This window comes from Erythrolamprus reginae, chromosome 3 (genome assembly GCF_031021105.1).
Source record: "Erythrolamprus reginae isolate rEryReg1 chromosome 3, rEryReg1.hap1, whole genome shotgun sequence".
In the NCBI taxonomy this organism is placed as follows: Eukaryota; Metazoa; Chordata; class Lepidosauria; order Squamata; family Dipsadidae; genus Erythrolamprus; species Erythrolamprus reginae.
The window spans coordinates 49019125-49033597 of NC_091952.1; the positions used below are offsets into that span (position 1 = coordinate 49019125).

At 42.0% G+C, this 14473-nt stretch overlaps 1 protein-coding gene across 4 annotated transcripts in view; it reads right to left on the reverse strand.

Moving 5' to 3' along the window:
- The window catches only part of KIF21B (kinesin family member 21B), a 101148-nt gene continuing 86675 nt past the window's right edge, over positions 1-14473 (reverse strand). For 2 of the 4 annotated variants that reach the window (XM_070745160.1, XM_070745158.1), the window contains 7 exons: positions 13257-13393; positions 11879-12059; positions 10252-10416; positions 9568-9685; positions 7979-8149; positions 6322-6518; positions 1-3442 (listed from right to left, as the gene is read on the reverse strand). In XM_070745160.1, the coding sequence (XP_070601261.1) occupies positions 3388-3442; positions 6322-6518; positions 7979-8149; positions 9568-9685; positions 10252-10416; positions 11879-12059; positions 13257-13393 (1024 nt within the window). In that variant the 3' untranslated portion in view covers positions 1-3387. The remainder of the gene's footprint in view (positions 3443-6321; positions 6519-7978; positions 8150-9567; positions 9686-10251; positions 10417-11878; positions 12060-13256; positions 13394-14473) is intronic. The other 2 variants (XR_011558536.1, XM_070745159.1) reach the window with 2 other exon arrangements.

The following is a 14473-nucleotide window of genomic DNA, read 5'->3' on the forward strand; positions in this document are numbered from 1 at the left end:
TTTCAGCTGAATAAATTTATTACCAGGAGGAACAAAAACATTCATTGGAAAACCATGTACATCAGAAACTTTAAATAACTTACATTATTTACACAGAGGTATAAAATATTACATACATCGTATCCTTACATGCACACACGCGCACACAGACACACCAACCCACATTCACACTTAATACCATTTTGCCAGATGACATAGCCCTCACAGAAGCCTCAGACAAGCACCAGTGTTTTCTATGGGTAAAATCTGGCCTTTCGGGATAAGGAAAGGCACCTGTTGTTTGAAAGAAAATTTCAACCTGGTCACCTCCAGGTAATGCTGGGACTGCAACCAAAACAATCGTCCCAACCTTAGACCGAGGTGGCTGCCGTACATTCGTACACAATCAGCAGGCTTGTTAAACTGAGAGTTTAGCCTTAGGGACAGCATGATAACCTGTTCTAGAACATCCTTGCATAGACGCAAAACCATTTTTAGTCTCATTAGTCTTATTACGGTAATTACCTGTTCAGTTCTTGAAAATTATGACAGTGATGAAATGTCCATTGTTGCTTATTTTGTATCCTCTCATGTGCTTCAAGTACAATCAACAATAGGGTAAATTATACTTACTAAACCCAAGAAATCATCTCAGTTCCCCTTCTACTGCATCCATGGGATCAGAAGTATTAAAAGAGGCTTACCCTCCCCTGCCCCAAAATGGAGAATAACCCGGTACCAAAGAGAAGGAAAAAAACTCCACCCATTACTCTATGGCAAATATGGGCAGTAATTTAAGAAGGGATATGTGACTTCCACTAACTTTCATTGAATCTGAGCTGGCCAAGTGAGGAAAGATGGGAGTTGAAATACAACTTATGGAGGACCACAAATCACACAATCCTTTATTTAACCTATAAAAACTATTCCCTGGCAGATAGTTTTACACAAATAATAATACTATCTTTTGTATGCTTCATAATCTTTGTTCTAAACGAATAATGTAAGTCAATGGAGAATGCTGAGCTAATTCAGCATCTGTTCATTTCTGCAGGGAAAAACATTCAAAGGGGATCACAAACTTTAGTAAATAGCAAAAATAATAATAATAAAAAAGGGTTCCATATGCAGAAATAAAGATTGTGCTGATTTTGTGGAAGATTATCCTCTTCCAATCTTGGAAGCGTATGACCCACTTCCTCAGTTTAGAGTGCAGAGTTAAGATAAGACTGCAAAAGACCCCAAGGTGCAGTAAACACAGTGCAGCCTTCATATGTAAAATCTGTGTAAATCTCTCCCTCTGAGATTATATAGAGGCCAGCTTCCTTCCATCATATTTTCTTCTTGAGCTTAGAAATTGGGACGAGTGAAACTGTGCGTTTCCCAGATCAATTCAAGTTCTATTTAAAAAAAAAACCCACAAAAAAAATACAATAACACCACAACAAAATGAGAAAACACCTTGGACCATGAGGTAGGTTAACTCAAAACAAGCTCTCGCCCTCTTAAAATCGCAGTCACACTCCTCTCTCTGCCATCCCCCCCACCCTTCACCCCCAAGTGCACAAGACAAAACACAGAATCATTTGAACACCTATTTAGAATTACAATACAATTTCCACTTGGATGGAAGAACCAGCAGCTTAAGTGTAGAGAAAGGGATTTCCATAACACAAATGAATGGGACAGAATTCCAACCTAATCCGGGGCAGTAGAGCAAAGACTCCTACAAACTAAAAGCAGAGCTGTAGAATGGTCCAAAGCATCCAGAAAGCAAATTGCTTTAACCTGCTGGTCCGTATCTCCCTACTAGCGAATGGCCTTCCCAAGTCTGCTGCTGAGCAATCAGTTTAAATCCTTGGTCCTCTGATGGAAGAGAACAACGCAAGTTAAAAGTTTAAGGATGAATCCTATAACAATGTGAAGAGTGCTTGATCAATCCTTCAGAGAGGCTTGGATAGCCCTACTACGTTTGCACACAGTCAAAAGCGTCTCCCACGCAGTGATGGATCTTCAAGGGCTTAAGCCAAAGTTTGCTGCTAAAAAAATCAAGTGCGGTGAACAATATCCTGTGAAAAATTCAAGTTTCTAAACGCAGAGCACGAAGTTTTATCCGTTTGCTCCTTATTGTGACATGGAAATGGAAATGTTTGAAAAAGATGTAAACAACCACCACCACAACAAAAAGATGCTGGGGGTGAGATTATGAGGGACAGGCTCATTATCTCCCCAGTAATACAGGAATGCATTGCAAAACCCTTGTGCTTAGCATTTCAAATCTTCCTTACCCTGTTTGAAAGCTGGAAGGGAAGGTTCCACATTTTCTGTTCCCGGACAAAGGAGGATGGAAAATGTCCTTTTTCCTGTGACGGGGGACAGTCGATTTCTGCAGTCGCTGTCATTTTGTTACCAAAATATAATAATTTGAAAATGGGAAGAGGAAGTGGCATATCCAGCTATTTCTTTGCCGTAGTTGCCGAATGATGTATTTAATCAGTTTAGGTCTCTCTTTCTTGTTGCTTATCTAACATTTAGAAAAAAAGAATCCAGCTTTACAACTGGTATTCAGGAAACAACAACTCTTCTGAAATTTCCAAAGTTCCTCAAATCAGTTACTAAATATATCGCTCCGTATAATACAATTCTTAGTTGTCTTTTTTCTTTTAATACTATCATTCCAGGAATCTGGGAAACCTCAAGAGTATTTGGCAAAAGAAATGGAAAACCTCTGGCCAATTCTGAATCTATAGTGACCACTGAGAAACACTATGTGCTCAAATTAAAGTGGCTCATTTTCTTGCATTCTCCTGCAATCTTTCCTCCCTTCAAAAAGAAAACAGAGTGATTCACAGATAAAAGTAAGAAATCAAGGTCAGTACTTCACAAATCCTCTTGAAAAATCAATAGGACAAGGAAAGCCTTCTAAAATGTAACAATCAACTATCCAGGAAGGAACTGACAACCCTTAATTTTCTCTCTAATTATTTTCACTGTAAGGTCTTATGGGCATAAGCAGGATCTAGGCAGTTCCTGGAGAACCGGAAACCATGGGAAAACCTCATTTAATTATACAAGGATGAACAATCTAATTTTGATTTATAAAATATTTTGACTCTTTTTCTCTCTAAAACACTCTATTTTGTAGACTTGAAAGAAACTCAGCACCAAATTTTGTCCCTTTTTTGGCTCTATTTTACAACGGTTGCCACCATAGACATCTGACAAGGAAGGAGATTTGAACATGTAAACGAAAAAGGAGACTTCCTTTGCCCTCTCCAACTCATGTGCTTGTCAGAAAATCAGGCACCCATCTCATCCTGAAGTCCTGGGTGTGAGAGATTAAATACTACTTCCTAGCCAAGCTCCATCTTAGTCTTTTTAAGATCATAGCTGTTTATTCCTCAACTTCTAGGTTGTGCTGTTCAGTAGCTTCCTTGCACTCCAGAGCTTCACACTGCAGTCACTGGGAATAAAGGTAAAAGGATAAGTTTGTACATTTGAAACCAAGGCTCAAATTGATGCGAGAAACAACAAAAACTAAAAGCCAAATTAACTATTACATTAAAAGTACTTTAAAATGGCATACTAGCACATTTTCATTTCCAAGGAAAAAAACTACAGGGGTCCCTGATCTGATTCCTTTGGTGCTTTCCTGATATAAACCATCATTCTGCTTATCCACAATACTTTCTATTTGACCCTGAAGATGCCATTTTATTGCAAATTGCAACTCAGGGAATAAATGAGATTTGACAGGTCTGGAGGTAATTTAACCTCATCCCCATATAATTGCTTATCGTTCAACATAAAATTGGCTAACTTAAACATAGTTTTATAAAGCACGTTCACTAAAACACATTTTACATTAGTTTGGATACTATTATTTTAATCCGTCTATAGCAGGAATCAGCAACCTGTAGCTCTGGAGCCACATGTGGCTCTTTCATCCCTCTGTTGCGGCTTCCCTGTCACTCAAACTATGCATCACAACTGCCAATGTGTGACACTTAACAACACACAATTTATTAAACTTCAATTGACTGGTGGGTCAATCTTGGATAAATTCAACAAAATTAAAAAGTTTCAGAAGAAAAGAGAGCCTTTAATTCAACTATATATGCTAGTTTTGTGGCCGCTCGGAAAATAGTCAGGCACGGGAAGAGTTTTGTGGCTCTTTTATGTGGAAAACAGGTCCAAATGGCACTCTAAGTGTTTAAGGTTGCCGACCCCTGGCCTATAGAGGGGTTTTAGAGCTCTCCCATCTTTCGTTCTCTTGTGACTCCCAAAGGCCTAGAAACTACTCTTGAGCTATTCTGATACATGTGGAGCACCCCCACCAAAATATCTTTAAAAACAAACAAACCTAGAATTCCATTCCATATTTCCTCCGGGAAATGTAGATGGCTTTCCATTCATTTTATTTTCTGAGAGACAGAGAGTGACCCAAAGTCATTCAGGGTGGTTTGAATCTATATCTCCCCATATATAGTCCAACATTTTCATCACTGGTTCTCATAGTGCAAAAACCAGGCAGTGAATTGGAAGCACCTCACTGGAACCCAATCAGCCCTAAACACACTGATCCTGAACTGATTTTACTGGGAACAAGTTTAAACTTGTTTTGGTATGACAGGTTTCCAAATAAAGCACAGAGCACTTGACATTGGAACCAAATTGACAAAGGCAGGGAAGAATAGAAGGTGCATTGTGGATGCCTATTTAGGGGGTAAAATAGGGAGTGAATTCTCCCTTAGAAGACACCTTCACTTACTGTCCCTCCAAAGGAAAGAAAAGCAAGTAAGCATTGCATACCGTCAAGAAGCAGCTGAAATCAGCTCCCAGAGAGAGGGACAGGGGAGACAAAGAGAGGCAGGGAGGGAGGACACAGCAAGAGAAAGTAAGCAGGAGAGTAGAGAAGGAGGAGGAAGATCAAGGCAGACTGGTGGCACGGCCCTTGATGGCAAGGACGCGTCGTGGAAGGCAGGGGGTGAGCCCAGGCACGTAATTCCATAACTTTACCCGACAGTCACTGTGGCACAGAGAAAGAGAAACAGAAAGAGAAGGAGAAGAAGAGGAGAAAAAGGAAAATAGAAAAGGAAATAAAGAAACATGGTCGGAAAAGTGGAGATCAGAGATTGCCTTAAGGGAAGAAAGTGGGCGATGTATTCTTAGTCAGCAATAGCATCAGCACTTATAATATACCGCTTCATGGTGCTTTTACAGCCCTATCTAAGCAGTTTACAGAGTCAACCTATTACCTCCAACAAACTGGCTCCTCATTTTACCCACCCCAGGAGGATGGAAGGCTGAGTCAACCTTGAGCCGGTGATAAGATTTGAACTACTGAACTACAGCTAGCAGTCAGCTGAAGTAGCCTGCACTGCTGCACTCTAACCCCTGCGCCAGCCCAGCTCTAGTGGCTCCCCCCCCACCTCCAAGGAGATGCACTTCTGCCAAACCTTGAGCACTTGCTTGTTTTCCAATCCCAGCTTTGCCAGAACCATGCCTTATAATGTCAGGCTACCAAGAATCCCCATTGCTATGCTCCTGGTTTCTTAATACAGTAGTGTCTCGGTTATCTGACATAAATGGGAGGGGTGATAGTCGAATAGCCAAAAATTTCAGATAATCCAGAATCTACTGTATGTGGCTTGCCCGCCCACTTCGCTCCTTGTCTCTCTCTCTCGCCCGCTTCTCTCCTCAGCACTCTTGCTCGCTTGCCCGTTTCCCTCCTCGGCTCGCCCTCTCACTCGCTCGCTCTCTTCGCTCCTTAGCTCTCTCGCTCCCTCCTCCCAGCTTGCTTTCCTGTCGTGGCTGCCATGTTTGGAGGTGTGTCTGGGGGCACAGAAATGCCTACAGCCACACCCCCAAGTAGCTGCGATGTCGGGTAATCCGGACTGTCGGATTAAGGACGGATAACCGAGACTCTACTGTATATAGAAAAAACATTTAACTCTGCCTTAATCAGGTATGCATTGACTGATTCAGTTAAGATATTCAGATAGCTATACTAAATTCTTTCAGGAATTCTTTTTGGGGTCAGTGATGATGACTATTCACTCATAATGGCATTATAGGAAGAAGCTATAAACAAAACAACTCTCACAAAATATTCTTTGGTTTAAAGATGAACAGTCAATGGCTGCAGCACTATAGAAAGTGGCCCTCGATGAGCAGTCAGTCACCCACCCATGGCTCCTTTGGCCCCCTCCCTCAGTCTCTGGGCTCTAACGAAGCAATATTATCTTGAACTGGTCAATTATGCATCATGGGATCAAGAAGATAAAAACCTTTGGGGCCCTTTCTGCCTGGATAGAACAGGACTCTACTTAAAACACTCACCTGGAAGCTGTGAAAATGTGCTTTGAATTTGTGCAGATGGCATTGATAGGGCTATCATGCCCCTTGATGTCCCCAACAGGTGTGAAATTGTCGACATTCCAGACCTTCACTGTCCCACCACGGCAGGCACTCAGCAGCATGGGCCGGCTGGGCACAAAGGCCAAAGCACAAACCCAATCTTTATGTGCAGGGATTTGCTGGAAGCAGGAACACAGTAAATCAGAAAGGGCCCAAGGCTTGTCATAATAGCTAATTAAAGGAAGGAAACTCAGTCGGCTACGTTGAATTAAGAGTTATTTGTTTACCTTTTCATAATTCTTGAAACTTTTCAAGATTTTCAATATCAGTGAAAAAGAAAAGATGTGTTAAAGCTATAAAGGCAAAAACTAAATCCTGAAAATGCACTACTTATTAATGGACTAATGCTATGGAAGCAATGACAGTGGGATGAATCGAATGGTCCCTGAAACAGTACAGCATCCCTTACTAGAAAGGAATATTTCCTCCATTACAATTACATAAGCATTCTTCAAATCTGTTATGGAAAACTGCATGACCCTATAACTCAGTGTTTCCCAACCTTGGCCACTTGAAGATATTTGGACTTCAACTCCCAGAATTAATTAATTAATTGATTGATTTGATTTGATTTGTATGCCACCCCTCTCCGAAGACTCGGGGCGGCTAACAACAATAAAAAAAGACAATGTAACAAATCTAATATTAAAAAATAATCTAAAAAATCCCAATTTAAGAGACCAATTATACAAACAAGCATACCATGTATAAATTCTATAAGCCTAGGGGGAAGGGAAAATTTCAATTCCCCCATGCCTGATGACAGAGGTGGGTTTTAAGGAGATTGAGAAAGGCAAGGAGGGTCGGGGCAACTATGATATCTGGGGGGAGCTGGTTCCAGAGGGTCGGAGCCGCCACAGAGAAGGCTCTTCTCCTGGGTCCCGCCAAATTACATTGTTTAGTCGACGGGACCTGGAGAAGGCCAACTCTGTGGGACCTAACTGGTCGCTGGGATTTGTGCAGCAGAAAGCGGTCCCGGAGATATTCTGGTCTGATGCCATGAAGGGCTTTATAGGTCATAACCAACACTTTGAATTATGACCGGAAATTGATTGGCAACCAATGCAGACTGTGGAGTGTTGGTGTAACATGGGCATACCTAGGGCAGCCCATGATTGCTCTTGCAGTTGCATTCTGCACGATCTGAAGTTTCCGAACACTTTTCAAAGGTAGCCCCATGTAGAGAGCATTACAGTAGTCGAACCTCGAGGTGATGAGGGCATGAGTGACTGTGAGCATGCTGGCTGGGGAATTCTGGGAGTTGAAGTCCAGATGCCTTCAAGTGGCCAAGGTTGGGAAACACTGCTATAACTGGCCCGACTATACAACTGTATGTAGGGAAGAAGTTTGTCAGAAAGTGCCACTAGACAGAAGGTAGTTTCATTCCTACAATGCTGGATATAGTTTTGTAACATTAATACAAATCAGATTCCGCTTAATGCACTTAGCACCTAGGAACACTTTGCCATGATATCTTCAACATTAACTGTAGCTTAAACCTCTGATTTCCCTCACTGCCTTTCGAAGGTTAATTCTCCTCATTTATTTCCCAATGATTCATAGCTTAATGTTTTGATACCTGGATAAGTTCTTGCTGTTCCAAGTCCCATTTCTTGATCCCATTGTCACGGGAACCACTGAAGAGTATGTCTCCCTGAATAGCTAGGCACTCAATTCCATCGTAATGTGGAGGCTCAAAGTTGTGAGAAGGTCCAATGTTCCCACCAACGCCTTCAGCAATCTCAAACATCTGCAAAATAGAACTTCTTAGGAAAAAGAGTAGCTAATCAATGACTAGTGTTCAAGTTCAAGGTGTTTTAAGCCTTGGGCTCAGTTTGGTACTTTACTGTCAGAGATGGCTGGCTGGCTCTGTTAAAAAGTGCTATTGCTAACATGTCGTAAGCCGCCCTGAGTCTAAGGAGAAGGGCGGCATAAAAATTGAATGAATGAATGAATAAATAAATAAATGAAGGAACAGTGATAGAAAAAGAGGACCATCTCTCTTTCTCAATATTAAATTTTAAACAGGAAGATTATGTTGTGGTTGGCTCTGGCCCAGCTCCTGCCCCAAGGAATGTGGAGGTGGATGTGAGGAAAACATCCACATGCCACAGGCCTGTTTTGCTCCCGATAGAATCTCCCGACGAAGGCTCCTCTGACGAAGGAAGCATGAGTAGCAGGGAAGAGGGGAGTTTGGCAGACAGCCCAGAAGGAGATCAATCATCCTTATCATCCCTGGATTCTGAACAAGAACGTATGACAGACCCATGCATGAGTAGAGTGATGCATAGGAGAGAACAACTGAAGGATTATTACAGGAGAAAAGTGAGGCCACCTGTGGTTGGGTGGGGCTGCTGTAATTAGTGCTACAGATAAAAAGAGCAGTGTGCTGATTTAGCCTTGTGGAAGTTTATCTGATTCATACTTTCGTCAAGATCATGGTTTTGCTGTTTCCCTGTTCAAGATTGTGTGTGGACTTTCTGGACTTTGGAATTGGACTCAGTTTCCCAGTTACTGGGTGAGAAATTGGATTGCATTTAACCTGTGCCTTGTGTGTACCAGAAAATCCCTTTCACATTTAAAAAGGGATTTTTTTCTACTTTTCTGTTAATAAAGACGTTTGGTTTTCCTTCTATCATGTGGTGTGTGTCTTTTTGGACCAATTACCCTGTAATTACGGGCAGTTGGGACACGCCGGCAGAACAGATTATATGCAGGAGATATGAGTCAGCTGGTGTGGGCTTAGTTTGCATCTTTTGTGAGAAATGCAGTGGGGAAGTAAATGCAGATATTCACTAGCACTAATTGTTATAATCATAGTTGTTGCATAGCTCGTATTTCAATTTTCAATTAATTCCTTTCCCAGGCCATATCCCAGGCCATATATAAACCCATATTGTACGCAAATGCTAACTGTGAGACCAAGATGAGCTTAATGGAATGGTTTTATTTGCTCTTTAGTAATTTTTCATTTCTATTGCCTGAATGTGAACAGCCTCATCTTTCTCCTGGATCAGAAATTCTCTTCTCTGACAGACAGACAGACGGATGCAGGTGGCAGACAGACAGACAGGCAAGAAAAGGTATTTGAAAGGAGAGGAATCAGACCATCAATAATATAGAATGTTCCTGAATATGCTAATACACTCAACAAAACTTAAATAATACCTTTATGTAGTGATCCTTAGATCCTGTGACTACTAAGTCATGATTATTTGCAGTCCTATTCACCGTGAGACACATCACAGGGCCAATGTGACCCATCAGCTTTCCAATAGGCTGAAACCTATTTAACATATAAATAAGCCAATCAATAGCCAAACACTACAACAGTGATCACAACATTGTAGGCAGATTTTATCTGACAAAAAGTATTCTTTTGCCCCTTCTCTATATTGGCAACTCCAGTATGCACATTCTCTGAAACATAAAATAATGACAATTAACCTCAACAACTTCCCATCACTCTCTTCTGGGCATTCTTATACAGTACATTTGTAACCACTTGTATACAGTGGCCAGTCCCAGGAGTTGCTGACCACTTGTATACTGCTGGCAGTCCCAGTATACTGCTTTACAATTTGTAGATCTCTCGTATTATCCCACATTACATCTTTCAATGTTCCCATTAACTGGGGGGGTGATATGTATACAAAATCATAGGACTGGAAGGGACCTTAGAGATCTTCTAGTCCAACCCTCTTCTCAAGGCAGGAGCATTATACCATCCTAGTTCAATGGTTGTCCAGTCTATTCTTGAAAATCTCCAGTGATGGACCATCAACAACTCTGGGAAGCAAGATATAATAGTACAATACAGGTTAAATAAATTATTTCTGTTTTCTTTCTGACCTGTTCAACTCCCAAATGCGGACAAAATTGCCAGTGGCTGCGTAAAGCATGGTGCCTGTGGGGTTAAGTGCAATCTGATTGATCTGGTGTTCGCCTTGCACGCTGGTGATAGTCCGGGTACTGGTCCCAGCACAGGCATCTCCAGTGATCACTTGGCCTGAGGAGCTAGTGGACAAAGAGAAAAGGGGAGGGGGGAGTCTGAAACATAAAATATATCTGACAAAAGTATGGAATTCAATGAGAAAACAGTAGAGGTTTGTCCTTACAAGCTATTATATAATAGAATACCCACTGAATTATATACTTCAAACTCACATAGCTAGAATAAATTATTTCTCAAACTTACTTGTCTTACTCACAAATCTTACAATTATAGCTAACTGCAGTTATAATTGTCCAGTGCAAAAACAAAAGCTCATAGTTTAAACTTGATTTCTTTCTGGTATCTTCCTCTGCAGTAAGGATTAATTAACCCATGTGATCAGAGCCAACAACGGGTTTATACAAGATAAGACTAATTATTTCCTTCTTAGCTGGCTTAAGAAAGCCAAATTTCATAGGATGTTAGCCAGATGGTTACCCATTTGGTTTGTTACACTCCAGCTTCCACAATATTCATTCAGTGCGATCATGGGATATTCTAGCTGGGAAATCTGCAATTTGTATTCCTACTACATCCTAAAGGCATTGGGCAGTCATGGTGAACCTGTGGCACATGGAGCCATATCGAGGGCATGCGAAGCATTGCCCTATGTCAACTCCAATGCATGTATGCGCACTGGCCTTGGGGAAGGCCTGATTTTTGCCTTGGGGAAGACTGTTTTGCCCACCGGAGGCTTCAGGGTATCAGAAATAAGTTCATTTCTGAAGGTAATATCATAATGCAAGTAAATGGTTTGTAACCATGGGAGAAGCTGATGCAAGCCATAATCCACATGTAATCATGCATTTGCTAATTGTGCTGCAACCTGATTGGCTGTATCCTATATAAGGAGGAACACCCTTCCATGGGTGTGGTTTGTTACACAGAGTGGTTTTGTTATAGAATAGAGTAGTTTGTAATTTAGTGGTTAGTGCTTAGTGGTTGTAGTGGTGGACATTATAAGAGTTATAAGAAAGTATTGTATGATATTTATTTAGAGAAGCAGTTTGATAAAAGAGAAGTAAAATATATTTTTACAAAAAAGCCTGCTGCTGTGTTTCATTGAAGACTTCAATTAGGTATAGTGGTTAACTGTGGCTACTTGGTGGGTTAACTTCCGTGTGCGCAAAACTCCCACTCTGCCCAACAGGTTATGGGCCGAGTTGCTCTGCCCAACACAGGGAAGCTTCCTGAAGCCTCTGGAGTGCTAAAAACATCACAATGAGCAAAGCAGAAGTCCATTTTTCTGAACTTTCAGTTTTCCCTTTGGGTTGTTATTTCACCGTCCCAAGCTTCAGTGAGGCCTGTGCGAATGCATGTGAATGTGCAAGGGCAGCGTGGGAGGGGAAGGAATCGATGTGAGCATGTGCTAGTGCGCACACATACACCCTTTTGGCATGTGAGGCTTTTGGCACATGACTCATCCCTGGCATAGGGGATCTTGGGAAAGAGGGTTGCCAAGGATGCAACGCAGTGATTACTTACGTGAGAGTACGGATGCACTTTGCAGAATCACGGATATCCCATACTTTGATGTAAGAGGTAGAGACTGTGAATACCAGGCCAGAGTCACTGCAGTATTTTATGGAGACTACATTATTTGGATGACCTTTCAAAGAGGCAATTTCCTGTCCTGTCACTAAGTTCCACATTTTGCAACTCCGATCTTTGGAAAGGAAAGAAAGGTGAATTAGAACGGCTTTTTCTTCTCTGTTGAAAAAAGAAACCACTAGTCTCCAGTAAATTATAAGATATCTTGAGCAGCGGTGGGTTCTTACTGGTGCGCTAGGCGTCTCTGTTCCAGTAACGGAGGCCAGATTGCGTAATTTGCACGCAACTGCTCCAGTGTCATCTTCGCTGGTCCATAGGGTGGCACTTTTTTCTGAAGTTTTGGGCCTTTTTTGCTTCCTGCGCATGTGCAGAAGCAAAATCTCGTGAATGCTTACGCGCATGAGATTTCAGCAATTTCTGCTTCTGCGCATGTGTAGAAGCAAAAAAACCACCAAAAATGAACGCACATGAGCGTCCCCTCGTGAGATTTTGGCTCGTTTTTGCTTCATGCGCAAGCACAGAAGGAAAATTGCGCAGGGACGGTTGCAGGTAAGTGCAACCTGCCACTGATCTTGAGGCATGCACAAACAACATTAAACTATCACAACCGATTGGTCCAGGAGACACACGTTCTTCATAACCTGGAGTCTTAAACTGTCTTAATAGAGGTGAGTTACAGATTGCCACCCACTTATTTTTAGGAATATAGATGACTCTGAAAATGTGTCCTCAAAAAGGTGGCTTATGATATATATCAATAAGTATCATAATAGACACATGGTTCCCACAAAGAATCCATTCAAATGTAACTCCCTTTAGAACATGTGTGCAGCACTATTCACTCTTCCAGCATCTAGGTCAGTGATGGTGAACCTTTTTTTCCTCAGGTGCCGAAAGAGAATGTGTGTGCACTATCGGGCGTGGGCAAGTGCCCACACCCATAATTCAATGCCTGGGGAGGACGAAAACAGCTTCCCCCACCCCACAGAGGCCCTTTAGAGGTCGGAATCGGCCTGTTTTCCAACTTCTGGTAGGCCAAGTAGGCTCGTGTTTCGCTCTCCCCATGCTCCAAAGGCTTCCTTGGAGCTGAGAGAAGGTAAAAACATCCTCCCCCACCACCCTCCGGAGGCTCTCTGGAAGCCAAAATTGTCCTCCCAGAGCCTCTGTGCAAGTCAAAAACCAGCTGGCTGCCACATACACACATGTTGGAGCTGAGCTAGGGTAACGGCTCGTGTGCCAGCATGCCACCCATGGCACCCATGCCATAGGTTCGCCACCACTGATTTAGGTCATCAAAAGCAGGCACTCATACCTTTGGATCCAGAAAATAACAATTCATCAGTAGCATCTAAGCACAATACTGGCTTGGTGTGTCCTTCAGCCACAGAAATGCATTGCAGTGGTGCTGTCCGGGCACTCCTGGAACCTCCCACAGGGTTAATGATGCCCCTTACATGGAAGAAAATGAAACAGTAAAAAAAGAGTGCAAATACATTGTCTAAGTAGAAATAAATGGAACATCTGATTTATGAAAGTGTGAACGACATCAGCGACTATTGCGGGCCCAACCTTATTGGTTGGAATCATGTGGAAGAGGCCTTCGTCCTGCAGTGGATGGAAAATGGCTAACACGATGATGATGTACCTGATTCTACTCTGGAGCAGCCACTTTCACCAGTGAATAATGACATGCCAGAGAAAAGTAATCTAAATTGGCACTTTAGGTCATCCCATGTAAAGTGATAACAAATATTACTTGGTCTTGCAATAAAGAAACTAAAGTATTTAGAATGTGTTTGGGTGGTTAGAATGTAAAGATATTAATTTTGCTCGCTTGTTTTATTATATGCTGATGGAAGCAAATTCAGTTAAAATATACTATTCTATCATTGATTATTTCTGACTTTCCTGTTTCTTACTGTTTTGAAAAGATTGAACTAAACACTACAGACCCAGAATGGCAACCTGCAACTGATATTGATTTACACCCTCAATCCCTCTTTCTTTTAAAAGCTCCCAGAAAGCACTGGCTAATTTTGAAATTCCACTACCAAGAAATGACAGCCCATTTTCCTAACATTTTTTGATGGAAAACAACAAAAATGGGTTCAAAAGCAAATACGTGTTGTCGAAACTTCATTTAAACTTTGCAGTTTAAATCTCATTTCCACACCCACTCACCCGAAATCCATCACTGCCCATTGTGGTTAAATACAGTAACAGTATTTAACCAATATTGGTTATGATATTGGTTATGAATGTTGGTTATGACCTATAAAGCCCTTCATGGCATCGGACCAGAATATCTCCGGGACCGCCTTCTGCTGCACGAATCCCAGCGACCGGTTAGGTCCCACAGAGTTGGCCTTCTCTGGATCCCGTCGACTAAACAATGTCGTTTGGCGGGACCCAGGAGAAGAGCCTTCTCTGTGGCAGCCCTGACTTTCTGGAACCAGCTCCCCCCAGATATCAGAGTTGCCCCCACCCTCCTTACCTTTCGCAAGCTCCTTAAAACCCACCTCTGTCGTC